This window comes from Podarcis tiliguerta (assembly GCF_965153285.1).
Source record: "Podarcis tiliguerta genome assembly, chromosome: 2".
NCBI lineage: Eukaryota > Metazoa > Chordata > Lepidosauria > Squamata > Lacertidae > Podarcis > Podarcis tiliguerta.
In genome coordinates, this window is record NC_139535.1 from 67,490,373 (window position 1) to 67,505,485 (window position 15,113).

The 15,113-nt window shown below is 40.9% G+C and overlaps 1 protein-coding gene across 7 annotated transcripts in view; it reads right to left on the minus strand.

Annotated features, from left to right (window-relative positions):
- Positions 1-499: 499 nt before the first annotated feature.
- Positions 500-15,113, minus strand: part of FNIP1 (folliculin interacting protein 1) — an 87,523-nt gene continuing 72,909 nt past the window's right edge. For 4 of the 7 annotated variants that reach the window (XM_083428708.1, XM_083428707.1, XM_083428709.1 and 1 more), the window contains 7 exons: positions 13,380-13,526; positions 11,582-11,751; positions 9,428-10,850; positions 8,481-8,649; positions 6,102-6,299; positions 4,822-4,937; positions 500-3,690 (listed from right to left, as the gene is read on the minus strand). In XM_083428708.1, coding sequence (XP_083284834.1) covers positions 3,612-3,690; positions 4,822-4,937; positions 6,102-6,299; positions 8,481-8,649; positions 9,428-10,850; positions 11,582-11,751; positions 13,380-13,526 — 2,302 coding nt within the window. In that variant the 3' untranslated portion in view covers positions 500-3,611. The remainder of the gene's footprint in view (positions 3,691-4,821; positions 4,938-6,101; positions 6,300-8,480; positions 8,650-9,427; positions 10,851-11,581; positions 11,752-13,379; positions 13,527-15,113) is intronic. The other 3 variants (XR_014508394.1, XR_014508395.1, XR_014508396.1) reach the window with 1 other exon arrangement.

Sequence of the window (15,113 nt, forward strand, 5' to 3'; positions counted from 1 at the left end):
AAGCTGATCGGGCGCCTGGGGTGGTGCCCAGGGGCGGGGTCAGCCACTGTGGGGGCGGGGCAAACCAGGGCAGGACTCTCCGTGGGGCCTCCGAGGAGTCTGCCTGCCTCCTCCCACTCAGCCGCCCTATAGCTGAGGGGGAGGTAGCGGGCAGACCGTTTGGGGCAGCGTGGAACCTGCAGGTGCCCAAGCCACCGCGTCACTCCCAGGAGAGACGTGTGGCTCAGGCGCGCTGCAGGCTCCGCGGTGAGTGTGGCCCAGCTTTTTGTCACCCCCCTCAGTGGTGACACCCGGGTCTGCTCGCCCCCACCACACACCCCTTCCTCCGCCCCTGGTAGGAGGGAGGAGCTGCCTTTTCAAAGGAAAAAAATTAAAGGTTTCACAGAGTGCCTCAAGGCCCTTGGAGTACCTGAAGCAACTTTCTGGATTGCAACCTTTTTCTTTACGAAATACTCTCTCACCAACAGCCCTGTGGTAACAAGACAAAGAAAACTAGCAATTCAATGGACAATATTGTATTTATTGCACAAAGTTCCCCTAAAATTGGGAATGGTTATTATAATACAAGTGCACATCTTGGGAAATATATATATACAAAAACACAAAAGATAACAAGTATGTACATTTTGCCCAGCATATTACACATACCACCATCTACATAATTTAGAGGAGACCGGAAACAAAAAAACAAACAAACCCTCTTGAAACATCTAACTTAACTAACGGGTTTTAAAAGGCGAGATTTAAAATCCGGCTTTGGATTTCCCCGCTTTTCTTGGCAGCCTTGCATTTGCAAGCTGCGGTAGAAAGACATTTGCTAGTATGTATGTGTAATACACTTAAAATTTATTCTCAGCCTTAAAATTAAGACATATTAATGGACATTGGGAATATTGCAAAAATCAAAGAGATTAGTTTTGCATATACATTGTTCTGAAAAGCATGATACATTAAGAGGTCAACACTACAGTGCTGTTATAGTTCCCTTTTTTAGAAAAACAAAAATCCAAACAAAGAGGTGTATGTAGTACCTTGATTCTGCATGTACCATAAACAATTATCAGTCACAGGAAAGCATGCCATCATGCTACAATGTCTTTTGCACAGTAACCATTCCAGAAATATCATTCGGACAAGCATAAAAAACATTTATTCTTGCATCTCAAATGAACCCAATGCTGGGGAGAGACGGGTAGCGTTTGGTTATCAAATGCCTTTGAAGGCATGTGAGTGACTACATCTATGGCAACACTTATTACTGCTTGAATAGAAGATTTTATCAGGCCGCCTTACTGATCCTACATGCAACTGCACTTGCAAGTCGGTGTGTAGGATTGATACACTGGAACACCACACTTCAGAGTGTCAGCTCACCTAGGGAGCAACCTGAACGGCTGTTTCTGAAACAGCAAAACCCACCATCAAGTGATGTAGCCTAGCAGCTGCGCACACTGTTGTAAAACAACGCAGAAATGGATGGAAAGGAAGTGTGGGGTGAAGGACAGGAGACATCGTATGCCACCATTAAATCTAGGAACAGTGCAAATCTTGGGGTTCTGGGGCAAGCAATTTATTAGGGAGGAGGTATTGCTCAGCAGCAGGGCAAATGTTTTGAATGTAAAGTCCCCGATTCAATCCATGCCATTTCTACTTAAGGATCTAGAGACAGGGCGCAGCAAGACCTCTCTCCGAGACCTTGGGAGAGTCAGTTCCAATCGGAAGATAGATTACTAAGCTAAGTGGACCAAAAGTTTTGATTCGATATGGGCTAGCTCCTTCTGCCTGAAATCCCTAAGAAAGCATAGCAGGGCATTCTTGGTCCATTTGTACAGGATGCTTCTTCAGCTGTGTGACAAGCCCTGCTCTATATGGTGCAGCTGTCAGATCAGGGCGCACAGTTGTAATCTTCAACCCATGTCTAAATACTTCAGCCTGAAGAAGCAAAAGCACTTGAGCAAATGCAATAGTCTCAACCGAAGGTGGCGTGAGACTTAAATTACGAAACTATCTGAAGGATTTAAGCGGAACCAAAAATCATCAGGGCATGCAATTGTTTCCAGGACTGCAATTTTCACCTGCACAGAGAGCAAACAGTTAAAAGGTCTGGCATGGCAGGTGTTATTTTAGTAAATGAGGAAATATATACTTTTAATTTTCCCTGTGGGATGACATATGAAATTCAGAACACTAATAATTAAAATAATTAATGACGAACATATGGTTAGTGGTGCTAGATGCTAGGAAAAATGAGCCCGCATGTCCCAATATTCAAAGTGAGGTAGTAGAGCCTGCTCAGAATATTATCTATTCATCTACTTATATGCATGTCTTATAAATTATGGCTCCCTCATTAGAAATATTTGATGCTATTGCTTAATCAAGGATAAAACTATGAGGGGGAAGGGACTACATAGCTACTCTTTTTTATTTAAGCCAATTATTAACAAACAGGGTGGCATCATCAGAGTAGCTTCTACTAAATGATGCTGATGCAACTGTTAAACTGTGGTGTAAAACAAAATCTGATGCTTCAAAACAAAATTTGCTGAAGTAGTTAAGGGCAACATTTTTTCACTACTCTTATTCTGTATCCAGTTTTGGCTCTTATGGTATACATTATCTCTCTTTCATACTGAACTCTGCAAATTTTAGGTTTTATGAAGTTAAGCACCTGAATCACCCAGATATTAAAGGGCCTGGAGGGCAGGTAACTTTTATTTATTGTGCTTCAAACAGGACAAGATCAAGGTAAATAAAGTCTTGTGTGTGTGTTTGTGTTTTAAATCAACATTAACAAAATGTGGGAGACAAATTTCATTTAACATTTCCTAGGCCAAATGCTCTGTTTTCTGGAGTACTTAGATAGCAACACAACATCAGAACAACATCAAAAGCATAATGTCAATTACACACCCAAATTATGGTAAAATGAGACGTGTTTCTTGGCTTGAACTCCCAGACATCATATCCACGGGGAAATGCCTGCAAATACATTTCTGAGGTGAGTGCTATTAGCAGGCTACGATCCAAGTCCCTTACTTCCATGTAAATTGAATTTTCCCCCCAGTAAAAGAAAGAAAGAAATCTTCAGCAGCCTCAACTTTTAGCACGGAAATGGTTAAAACTGTTACAAATAGCTGTAGCTTTGTTGTTATTTGTTTTAAATGCTCTCCTAATTTGTACCAAGTAGCCAGCTGGTTCTATTCTCTTGTATAAACAGTAACAGCACTGCATATGGTTATGGAGCAGTTCTAACCTCCAGTAATCCTGTGATTTTAACAGCTCGCAGTTATATGCATTTCAGAAGTTATTGCCCAAGCCAGCCCTCCAAGTTCTAGTGTCTTCTCTAGTGATCCGAGTCTCTGGTCTTTTACTTATTTTTTTATGGATGGAAGGAAGGAAGGAAGGAAGGATGGATGGATGGAAGGAAGGAAACAACTTCATTTGTTTGCACATGATGTATTCAGTTGCAGAGGCACACAGTCAAGTCAGCAAGCTGTTCAGCCTATTTGCCTGAGGGCAAGAAAGAGCCAGAACAAGAATGGTTCATGTTTGCTTCCTTGTCTTCCACTTTATAAAAAATAAAGTTATTGTCTTTGCCCTTTGGTATTTTAGAGCAGAATCTGGGCAACGTAAGGAGAGTGGGTGCTTGCTACAGCTGCCAGTAAAGGGAGGTCGCTGGATTCAATCCTGAAAGAAAGACAGATGGGCATTTTCAATCCAAGCTCGCAATCTCAATATTCCGCAGCTTATTAACATGGCGTAATATTTGTCTCATGTCAAGGTACCTGCACTTAGACTATTAAAACATCAGCAGTTGTATGTTTAAAAAGAAATAAAGTCTTTGAACTGTCAAGACACTCCAAATATATTGCAGTAGCCCATATGCATTTATATAATTAAAGAGCATGCTAATTTATATCATAAACACACATGACCAGGTTGTTTGTCACAAGCAGCATTCCCTCTGGCGACAGGTCTGTATTACTAAAGATTTAATTGTTTCCAGCTGTCTTGGGACCCAAAGTTAACTGAAGCAAATGAAAAAATTCCAACAGACCCAATGAATCTTAGATTAGACCCTTGGGTTGAAATTTAGATTGCATTCTTAAAACTAGATGGGAATTAACACCTCTAGAACTTTCCCCTTTAATTTCTCAACAGGCCATCTGTTACAGACCCTCCTTGTCTAAAGTCTATAAAAAGACTTGCTTCTTCTGTAAAGAGGTGGTGTGCACTTTTCACTAGGCAAACAGCTGCTAATCTTCAAGCACCACCTCTCATTGCTCTTGGAGGACAGCAGTAGGCTAGGTTTTGATGGGTAGGTTGTACTTTGAGGTTTACAGCACAATCCTATGCATGCTTTCTGCAATGCGCAAAGAAATGAGAATGGAATTGTTACCCTAGTTCAGGCATAGGCAAACTCGGCCCTCCAGATGTTTTGGGACCACAACTCCCATCATCCCTAGGTAACCAGTGGTCAGGGATGATGGAAATTGTAGTCCCAAAACATCTGGAGGGCAAAGTTTGCCTATGCCTGCCCTAGTTGCTGATTCCAAGCACAGCTGGAAAACTAACTTATTTCCTAAGCAGGATGTGCATTAAAAACCTTTCATGTTCTGAAGAATTCTGCAGCTGGGTAGAGTATGCCTAAAATGAGAAGATTGCTGCTTATAGTACAGCCTTATCAGTGGCATTGCTATTTAACAATGAGCAAAATCTTGACACAAATAGCCCTACAGCTTCGTCTACTAGTATAGGCTGTGTGTTCAGGATAAGGTTACATAAGAGCTGAGGACAAGGAAGCTACATGGACCATACCCCAGTACCACTCCCAGCTCCTTCACATGCACTCGCATCTGGCCTTTGAGATATTCAGACAACATTTTGCTCTTGAAGTACAGCTCCTGCAATCGATCTTCAAGGTGCATGACACACTGGAGGCAAAAGAAAAGAGAAACAATGTCACAAATCAGTCCCTAATCTCAGTCAAAATGACAGTCCATCCAACCATGCTACCTTCAAGGTAAAAAGGTAAAGGTACCCCTGCCCGTACGGGCGAGTCGTGTCCGACTCTGGGGTTGCACGCCCATCTCGCTTAAGAGGCCGGGGGCCAGCGCTGTCCGAAGACACCTCCGGGTCACATGGCCAGCGTGACAAGCTGCGTAGCACACGGAAACGCTGTTTACCTTCCCGCTAGTAAGCGGTCCCGCTAGAAAGCACCGGGGGTGCTTTCGAACTGCTAGGTTGGCAGGCGCTGGGACTGAGCAACGGGAGCGCACCCCACCGCGGGGATTCGAACCGCCGACCTGACGATCGGCAAGTCCTAGGCGCTGAGGTTTTACCACAGCGCCACCCGTGTCCACCTTCAAGGTACATCAACATAAATACATTTTGAGTTTATTTCCTCCATTGAGGACTTAGATCAAATTACATCTTTCTTTTTTTAAAGTACCGAAGTGACTGATTAGATGTTAACAGGTTATGTTCTGTTTGGGCCTTTATCATCTACTGTAACCAGATGGCTATGTTGTTGAATATAACCAGGGATGAGCTGAAACAGGGAAATGTAAGTGTTGTGGAAAAATTTGCCTATGTGAAATTTATACACACTATTTCAGCAACTGTTTGTGGAAGTTTGTGAAATGAGGTAATATTTACCTCATTTCACAAGCGACTATTTTTATTTTATTTTAAAATTACATAATTGTACAGTGGTACCTCGGGTTACATACACTTCAGGTTACAGACTCCACTAACCCAGAAATAGTACCTCGGGTTAAGAAATTTGCTTCAGGATGAGAACAGAAACTGTGCTCCAGCGGCACGGCGGCAGCTGGATGCTCCATTAGCTAAAGTGGTGCTTCAGGTTAAGAACAGTTTCAGGCCAAGAACGGACCTCCAGAACGAATTAAGTACTTAACCTGAGGTACCACTGTATCACTTGTCAGCCTTCTTAGTAGAATTTGTATCCTGAATGGCAGGATCTATCTGTCTGTCTGTCTATCTGTCCATCTTCAATCAGAGTGGTGCCAGGAAAAAATACCCTCATTCTGATTAGGCTTTGTGATTTCATCTTGCCTCACAGGTTGGGTACTTACAAAATTTGGAGATAAATTATGCTTGTAAAGCTGAAGAGTGGAATGAAGCAGGTTGGAGACAAGGTTAGAAACTAGCACATCCTTCCCAAGTTTATTATCGGTGATTCGCCTCTGACTACTGGCCACTTGTACTGTCCATTTGTCCGTGTCTGCGATAATGCAGACAGCTTCTGCAATTGGTTCATCCAGAACAGGGTGCTAGAAGGCAAAGAGAAATACGAGGCGTAAGCCACAATAAACATTGTGAATAAATAAATACATTTTTTTCTGAGCATCAGTGGAATTTGCGAACACACCTTGAAAAAAAAGTAACCTTAGCATGAACACTTGGAAGAATTTAGTAGTTGTGCATGCACTTTGCCACATGTGCTTTGGGCTAAATCCTAGCACTATAAAATAGAGCGATTAAACTTTCACTGCATTCAGTGCAGCCAAGAACCAGGATCCTAAGAACTGTGAAACTAGCCAGCATGCCCACGGGAGCTTATGGTTCTAGAACAGCAGTGCCAGATGCCACATGGCAAGCCATTTCTGCAACTGCTATAAGCTTCTAAGGCAGTTTGTGATATGGCATGGGACCATGGAGAAAAGCAAACCCTTAGACGTGCCTAAAATATTGTTTGAATTTCTCTCTGTGTGTGCACACGTGTCCGCTTCTGATGTATAAGGAAACTTCCAAGTCTCACAGGTTATTGAAAAGATATGTAATTTTAAATCCTGTAACTTTGCCTATGAGGCAAACTAGTTAAAAGCTCAAAACATCTTAAAACTGTTTTGCCCTTTTCTCTTTGCAAAATTACCCCTTGTTAATTCTGCATTTTTCTCTGGTCTGAGCAAGTAGGATCAGTTTAGATACGGCTCAGTTAGCTTCTACTTGATACTGCAAGAAGACCAGCAGAGGGTGCAAGGAAACACTTATGTAATAATGGCTTTGAAGTATTTTTCATTTGTATTCTTTTTAAAAACACATGCACAAACACAGATTAAGCATGTCTGCATTATTCAGATTTGGGGTCCTCAACTGATTTAATTCCCAATATTAGAAAAACAATGTGAGCAAACAAGGATACTTTTAATTTTCACAGCTAAGGTACAATATTCTCTATGTATATTCCCTTTGACTATTACCTATTACTGATGTTTGAAGTTAAATTATAGTCTAGGGGAAAAACAGTTTTCTCTCTCTTTTGGTATAAAAAGGGGGTGGGAAGCATTCATTTCAAGTAAAATGACACAGTACTTCTAGAAACAAAATGTTAGTTTCTACATCCAGTGTACTTTTGATCTAAAGGCTACTGTAACACCAAAAATGGTTGAAGGATGAGTTTAAGCCAACTGTTTTTCTTAAAAAGCCATTTAAAATAGATATTTCTATTGAACATATATTGTAATGTTCAATATATATTGCCTTCTTAATAGTCCATTATTAATTTTATATGTTGGTAATGACATTTTTTAAAACCATTTTTTAACCATTTATCATTTCCCCCCCAGTGATTTGATAAGAACATTTTAAAAATCCCTTTGTGGATGAGATCAAGTGGGGAAACAGATAGCTTGGAGGCAGCAGCCATCCTTTTGCTTGCCTCCAGTCGCTCACAGTATTGGTGAACCTGTGGTCCTCCAGGTATTGTTGGACTGTAACTTCCAGTTAGCATAGTCATTGGAAGGTCATGATGGGAACTGTAGTCCGGCAATATCTAGAGGGGACAGAGGTTCCCCACCCTTGTGCCTTCCAGACTTTTACATGGACACTGCATTCAGCTCATGGCTAAATCAGATGACAAGATGGCTTACAAGGCAAGGTGATTTTGATTCTAAAGGATCTTCACTATCATAGAACTTAGAGGCTCAGAAATTTGACCGCCGACGGGAAAAAAGGCATCCCCAATGGATTTGTGCCAATTTCTAAGAACATTATATCCAAAAGCCTTAAGGACAACAAGCTTTTTCTAGTTTTGTACCATTTACTTTTTAAAGTCCTTTTATTGGGGCCTTATCGTAATCTGATATTGAATGGTTTTGCTTAACCCAACTGGCTGCAAAATTAGCAAGCAGTCTGTCAATATTTTATTGTTTGTTTATGTATAATTTAAGAGGCTTCCCAAAATGTTAATCATGGTACTTCCATAACAGACTCCAAACTACAAAGGATATTGGCAGCAACCCTCCAACTCGTAAGTCTCAAAAACTGTCGTTCTATACTGCATAAAAGTTTCTCATCTCTGTGACCGTTAGGAATCTTTGTTAAATGAGATTGTGGAAATCAGAAAAGCTTAACAGAATTACAACTTCATTCCTATTCCAGCAGGCTCCAGAAATATTTCCTTTTGTTGACTGTCAAATATAAATTCATCTGTTGGATATAGTTTAAATTACCTGTACCGCATGCGACAAATCTGACATCAAACAGTGTCTCAGTTTCTCATCATTTCCTACTCCTTGCAAAACAAAGTCAGGTACGTAAGATGAACAGTAGCCACCTAGCAAGGACCTTCCAAAATTGGCAATACTGGGCTGGACAGAGTTCACTTCAATTAATTTTGACCTGAAAGAAAGGTATAACATGGGCATGTATACTACAACTAGCACTGTTTTCTCTCTATTTCAGTGTGCAATCTAGTGCACAGTTTATGTACACTTAAGACCCTCTGCTTCAGTGGGACAGGAATCACGTAAACCACAAGGCTGGATGGCAGTCTTTGGGGGGAATCGTTTTGTCTTCATTGTTGACCCAAGGGTAGAAGATGTTAGAAAACGGGTTGAAAGAAAGTTTCAGTTTGAGGACAGGATAACGTACAAACACCTAAACTATATGAACCAGCGCTGAAACTAATAATTGTAACAGTTTTTGTTCCCTTAGTCAAGTGCTGTTCTTTTAATAGACTTTCCTAAATTAGCAGTATACTCCACAAAGTGTGAAAGGTAATTAGAGCCTCTTTTAAGTTGCAGCCTCAGTGAAATAAGCAACTCTTACATTGCTGCATTGCTTAAATTAATGCCCGGCTGGGGGAGAGTCCAGCTGAAATAATCAATGCTGTATCACTTGCATGATGAAAGCATAGGGCTGGATCCAGACTAAGTTATGCTTTACTCCTACTGAAATGCATAGGTGCAAGTTAAATCAATGGGTAACTTAATTCCCATTGACTTCAATAGGGCTAAAGCAAGACCAAAGAGATCCATCCAATGAGATTACAATCTATTTCTATAATATATACACAGTATTTTCTGTCTCTAAGATGCCCTGTTTGCCTTTTTACTCTAATGCCATTGTTTCCTAGGAATGTAATACATTTGGCCTAATCTCGGTAAGAAATACTTACCCAGGAAAAGGTATGTCCTCTTCTTCTGCCCACTCTTCTTGCTCTGCTCCGTAATAGTTACTGTTTATTCTGGCCACATCATGAGCAGCATCTTCGCTTTCACTGTCACCAAGGGCACTGTCTGAGCTCTCATTTCTTGGAATGTCCCAATCCACACCTGGGTCAGCCTTTTTCTCAAAGTTCTCTCTGTCCCCATGGGGGACACACATAGAGATTTTGTCTCTTTGGTCCTGCTCTGCAAAGCAGTTTTTGAAAGTCTCTTGTCGAACAGATTCCATAAACTTACAAAATTCGCTGGGGGGCCTTTTGTTCTTTGTACATACTTTGGGGGGGAACTCTAAGCTACTTCTAGGATCTAGAATGTCTGTTGTTCCTTTTACTGGAATATCATCAATAGTCCTGTTTTCTACTGAACTCTCCTCATATTCATCAAGCAAGCTTGCACTTTCTGCACCATAAGGGGTCCAATTCTGGATCTCTCTGGCAACCTCAGGAAATGCTTCAGGCGTATTCTGATCTCTTTTTTGGTCCTCAAGGGTTTGTGTTGCTTCACAGTTCTGATCAGCAGGTACTCTTTCTTCAGCATCCAACTGGTTGCTGTGCCTGGCCATCTGCTCCACTGCTGCTTGACTTCGGAGCTCGATATCCGAATCAGGTGACATGGAATCTCCAATGAGGAAGGTCACCTTTGTTTGAGCCTCAGCCGTGCTGCAAGGAATTGCATCCGACGAAATTTTGTCAGGAGGCTTCTTCTCTACCATTGCACTTGTAGATCTCATTACTTCAACAGCCTGATTAGCAGAATCTAATGATTCCTCACTCCTCCATGATCCACCTGTTGGTTCCAGTCTGGATTCTGCCAACACGCAGGTTTCTACTGAGGCTGATCCTAAGAAGACCTCTTTCTCTAACTTTATATCCAGGCAAGAGGTCATGGTTTCTTTGCATTGCTTGACATCAGCAGGTCTTTCTTGGCAGTCAGCAGGTGCAGCCCTGCATTCATCTGAAAGAGCCTCAGCCTCCACTTTTGAGATATTCTGGGTATCTTCTCTTTCCTGTCCTGAAACAGCCTCTGTATTTTGGGTAGGGTTAAGAGGGCCTTTGCAATATTTACAGCTGCAGTTAGAACTCCTCATTTCTTCAGACTCTTGAAAGGCTAAATTGCTTCTGTTCTTGTGCATTGTGACCAGCACGTACTCCGTTTCCTCTACTTCCCCTTTCTCTAGTGTGGTGGTGATAACGGTGCCAGGCATCACTATGGCTTCATCCTCTCCATTTTCCAGAAGATGAGTCTCTTGCAGTTCAGAGCATCGGATGAAGTAAGTGAGGAAGTACAGCAAACGTTGCACAAGGTCTTGTCGTTTGCCAACCACAACTGTTTTTGATAGTCTGACAGGTGACCCAATAGCTCCATACAAGTCTCCTACAGGACGGAATATAAAAGTAGTATGATAATTACACAACACATGAAAAAATACAGTGTCATGGCTAAAAACTAGATCCTTGAAAATTTCCAAAAATGGACAATAGGCTTATGCGGATTTATAAGATTTGTAAATTATTTTGTTGGAATGGCTATGCAAACTTTATCTGCAAAAATATTCTACAGCCCTGCCCTATTTAAAAATAACACCAAATCAGAGCCAACTCCAAGAGTGGGATGTAAAACCATTCAATTGCAATAAATGTCAGCCCTGTTCATATGAGTGTTTGCTAAGCTGGTATGTAACAATGGCTACAATTCTAAACAAAATTCCCTAGAAGTAAGCCAGCTTGAAGATAATACACCTTTCTTCTGAGTAAGCACTCATAGGATAATACTGAAAAGGCCTTAAGGAATGTCTTTCAGAAAGTAACTTTTATGAGGAAAAGAAAACGCTTCATCCCAAAGTATGAATAAGGGGTACATGGAAGAAAAAAGGAAGAAGGCCCAAGTGGAGCCACTGAGGAGGGAAGGAGGAATATAATTACTTAAAAGGCAGGTTTATTTCTTATTTATTTTATTTTATTCAGTAGAAAACTGTTGACACAGTGATTTGTTACATTGTTTTCCTTTAACTACACTTCTACTCCACTGGTTTTCTATTACAGTATAGTCAACCATTTAAAATTTTTGTCCTTAGAATAAATATCCGAGTGTGATTTCAGACATACCCAACTGTGCCCACAATGGATTGTATGGATGAGATTTCGCCAACATGTCCACACTTTGTGAGGAATGCTTTTCTAGAAAGATTCTGATGGGCGGCTGGCCATTTGGCATGACGGTTGGGACCCAGGCTAGATGGTTTGTCAAAATTGCAGTCAGAAGAGCTGGTAAAAATCTGTAAGGGGGAAGAAAAAAAAAACCATTCACAATCCAAAATCCCAACTCACAGTTCTTTTCCATCTGCTTTTGTAAAGGGAACCCCATTATGCACTAATCACGCCTCTTGTTGTGGTAAAGTTTGAATCAGGGATGCTGGGTCAGAGGGTGGGGAGTCTCATGCACACCCACAGCTCCCATGCATAACAACACTGGCTTCCCAATTGGGAAGGAGCGACATATTTCCAGTGGAAATATGCAGACATAAAATGAAGAGTTACGTTGCATCTTGTACTAGAGTTTTACAAGCTCCCTAGAGTGCTTAAACTGGGACCCTTAATTAAAACTGCTACACAGTCTGAAACTTACTTTTGCTCTGCCGTCTTGCCTTTTTAAAAAGCTTCCAGTATTACTATCTTTTAAATGTCCTGCGTGCAATCCAGAATGTTAAACCTGACAAGTGTTTTTGGATCTGCAAGGCGGAAGCTAGTTCGCGGCTTGCATGGTGCCTTGGCAAGAAAACCTTATTATGCCAAACCCTGGATTAGCCCCCTGAAGTAGTTCTTTTGAAATATGGCCATAGTATTGCACTGTGCTAATTTTATCATGGTTTAATTTTTGATAGTTTAGAAGGCAATTTCAACATCTGGCAGCCAGTGACTTTGTAGTATCTGGTTTCAGTACTGTTTTGAAGTTATAAGGTTTGGCAGTTTGTCTCTAATTTTCTTTTCTGTTCAAGCACATCTTCATTCTGTCAGTCAACCATCAGGCCTCATTGGCTCAAAGTCTTAAAAGGAGGCCAAAGTTTCAGACTTCTGTTTTTGTTTTTGAATACCATAGCAACCAATTGTAGTTGCAAACACAGCATAATTTTGACTAAAAATTGTTAAAAGGTTTTAAGGAATAAAATATTTTTTCCTGAATAATATTTTTATAAGATGAGATGAAAGTAATTCTTCACTTAAAGCAGACTTTTACTCTACCAAGGATAGGGGCTCAGCTTCAGACAATTGTTATTTTCCAATCATTAATGGCGCTATTAATATTGCCTATTAAACATTTTTTAAAATACTGAAAACTACACCTAAGTTAGTTAACAAATATTTTAGATGCTAATTAATGAAGGATGCAATCTATACACATTTAGTTGGAGCAGGTGCCATTGAACTGAATGGAACTTACATATGACTGCACATGCATAGGATTCAAATGCCAATACATTAAAGAAGTCAAAGAAAAAATAACTTTTGTGGATTTCTTATGTATTTTCACCAGATACTGTTACTGAAAATATGTCTCTGGATTTTGAGATAAGGCATCTTCTGTTTCCTTCATGAGCTTTGCAGCTTTTTATAAGAACAAAACATAGTTACAGATGGGGCCTTTACTGAGATTTTGATTCAGTTAGTAATAGTGTCTATTATCCCTTTAGTTGGAATGGTCTCCACATATTCCCACATGCCTTTTTCACCACCCACGTTCTCCCTTTTCATTATACATAATACTTTTTTTATTCTTTACTTGGGACTACAAGGGAGCATGGGGAAGGAAATCACCTCTTGCCACTGTCTATTTTTTTAAGGACTATTTTGCCTTTAATGTTACAACAATAAAAAACCAATAGGAGAAAGACGAGAAATGCTTTACTGGTTCTTGGAGGCTTGTTCCATTAAGAAAATAAATTCCTTCATAAAGCGATGGCAGAGCTGGTTCTTCTCAGGCATTCCTGACATCATGGTAAGCCAAACAGGTTCCGCAATCCGTGGCATGGTGTAGAGGTTACAAATTGTTGTTCTAAAGTAAAAAAGAAGAGAACAATAGGTCACCAAAGTGACACATCTGTTATAATATATGGCTCCAAGAGCCATTTGTGCCAAGAAAAGAGGTTATTTGATTAGCAACTGAAAAGTATACAATGTCCCCCAAGCCACTCCATGGCTTTCAGAACCACCTATAATTTAATGACATAGTGGTGTCCCTGCTCTGTCTCACTGTCACAAAACGTTCCCTTCTGTCCACTCCAATATCTCCAAGTGTCTCTCTGGTACTTCTGCATGTATGCTTCATTGTCAGGTCAAGCTCAATGTGTCTAAGACTGGCCTTCTCTTCTTTCTTCCCAATCCCTTCTTTCCTTGTTCACATCCTTATCCACTGGCAGCCATCCTTTTGATCAGGCACATACCCTTGTCTTTCATTTGACTTCTCTTTCTCATTTGTTCCTCATATTCAGTCTCGCTTAATCTTACCCATCCCTATGCCTCTTCCTTTCTGTCCCCATGGCAAAAACCAGGCATAGGCAAACTCGGCCCTCCAGATGTTTTGGGACTACAAGCCCCATCATCCCTGACCATTGGTCCTTTTAGCTAGGGATCATGGGAGTTGTAGTCCCAAAACATCTGGAGAGCCGAGTTTTCCTATGCCTGGCAAAAACCCTTGCTTTGTGTCCTGGTCATTTCTTGCCTTGTCTACTGCAATCTTTGCCTCTCTGGCCTTCCATTTGCTTATCTTGGTCCACTCAAGCCAATCCAGCATTCTGTTATCACAACTGTTCCCTCACTACAATCATGTGACACCCCCTTTTTGAATCCCTACGCTGCCTTCCTGTCTGATCCTAGATCCAGCACAAACTTCTCATTCTTACTTTTAAAACTCTCAAAGGCCCTGCCCCGCATATCTCTGCTCTTACCTCGACACACCCCTGACTGACCCTGTTCCTCATCCAGCTTCAATTCACTGCTAAAGACTCGCCTTCTCCACAAAGCCTTCAGAACAACACCTAAGGTCCAAAATTCTACTTTAATGAAGCTGAACAACACTTCATTGAAATAACTGAATATCCTCCCCCAGTTTACCTCAGTCTCCATGTCCCTTTCCTGCCGCTGTTCTCTCCCTTTGTGTCTATTTTTAGATAGAAACATTCTTTGTAAAGTGTATAAATGGAACTGCATAAACAATATTTTAGTTCAACAAATTCACCTGAAACAAATTCACTTAAAAACAAACCCCAAATTCATGGAAATTCCCAATTCTGTGTGAAAAATTAGAGTGTGGAAATGTCATGAGTATCCTTATTGCAGCTTTTAAACTACAAAATGTCGCCCTGTTTCTATGTCATTTATCCCTGAATCACTATAATGTGGTTTAGGTTTGGTTTAGGGAATTGCCTAACATCCTATCCTTCTAATCATACTGCACGGGTCCCCTTATCTTCAGAGGTTAGTGAAGGGCATTTTCCTCTAAGCTCAGTGCTATCAGGATGGACATTCTTCAAACAGCAAGCCAAAGGCTGCTTACAGAGAAAGGAGTAAGGTCCCACAGTAGTTGCCAGAAATGATGACTCAAGTTTCATTTTAGAAATAGCATCACAAGTCTCATTACAAC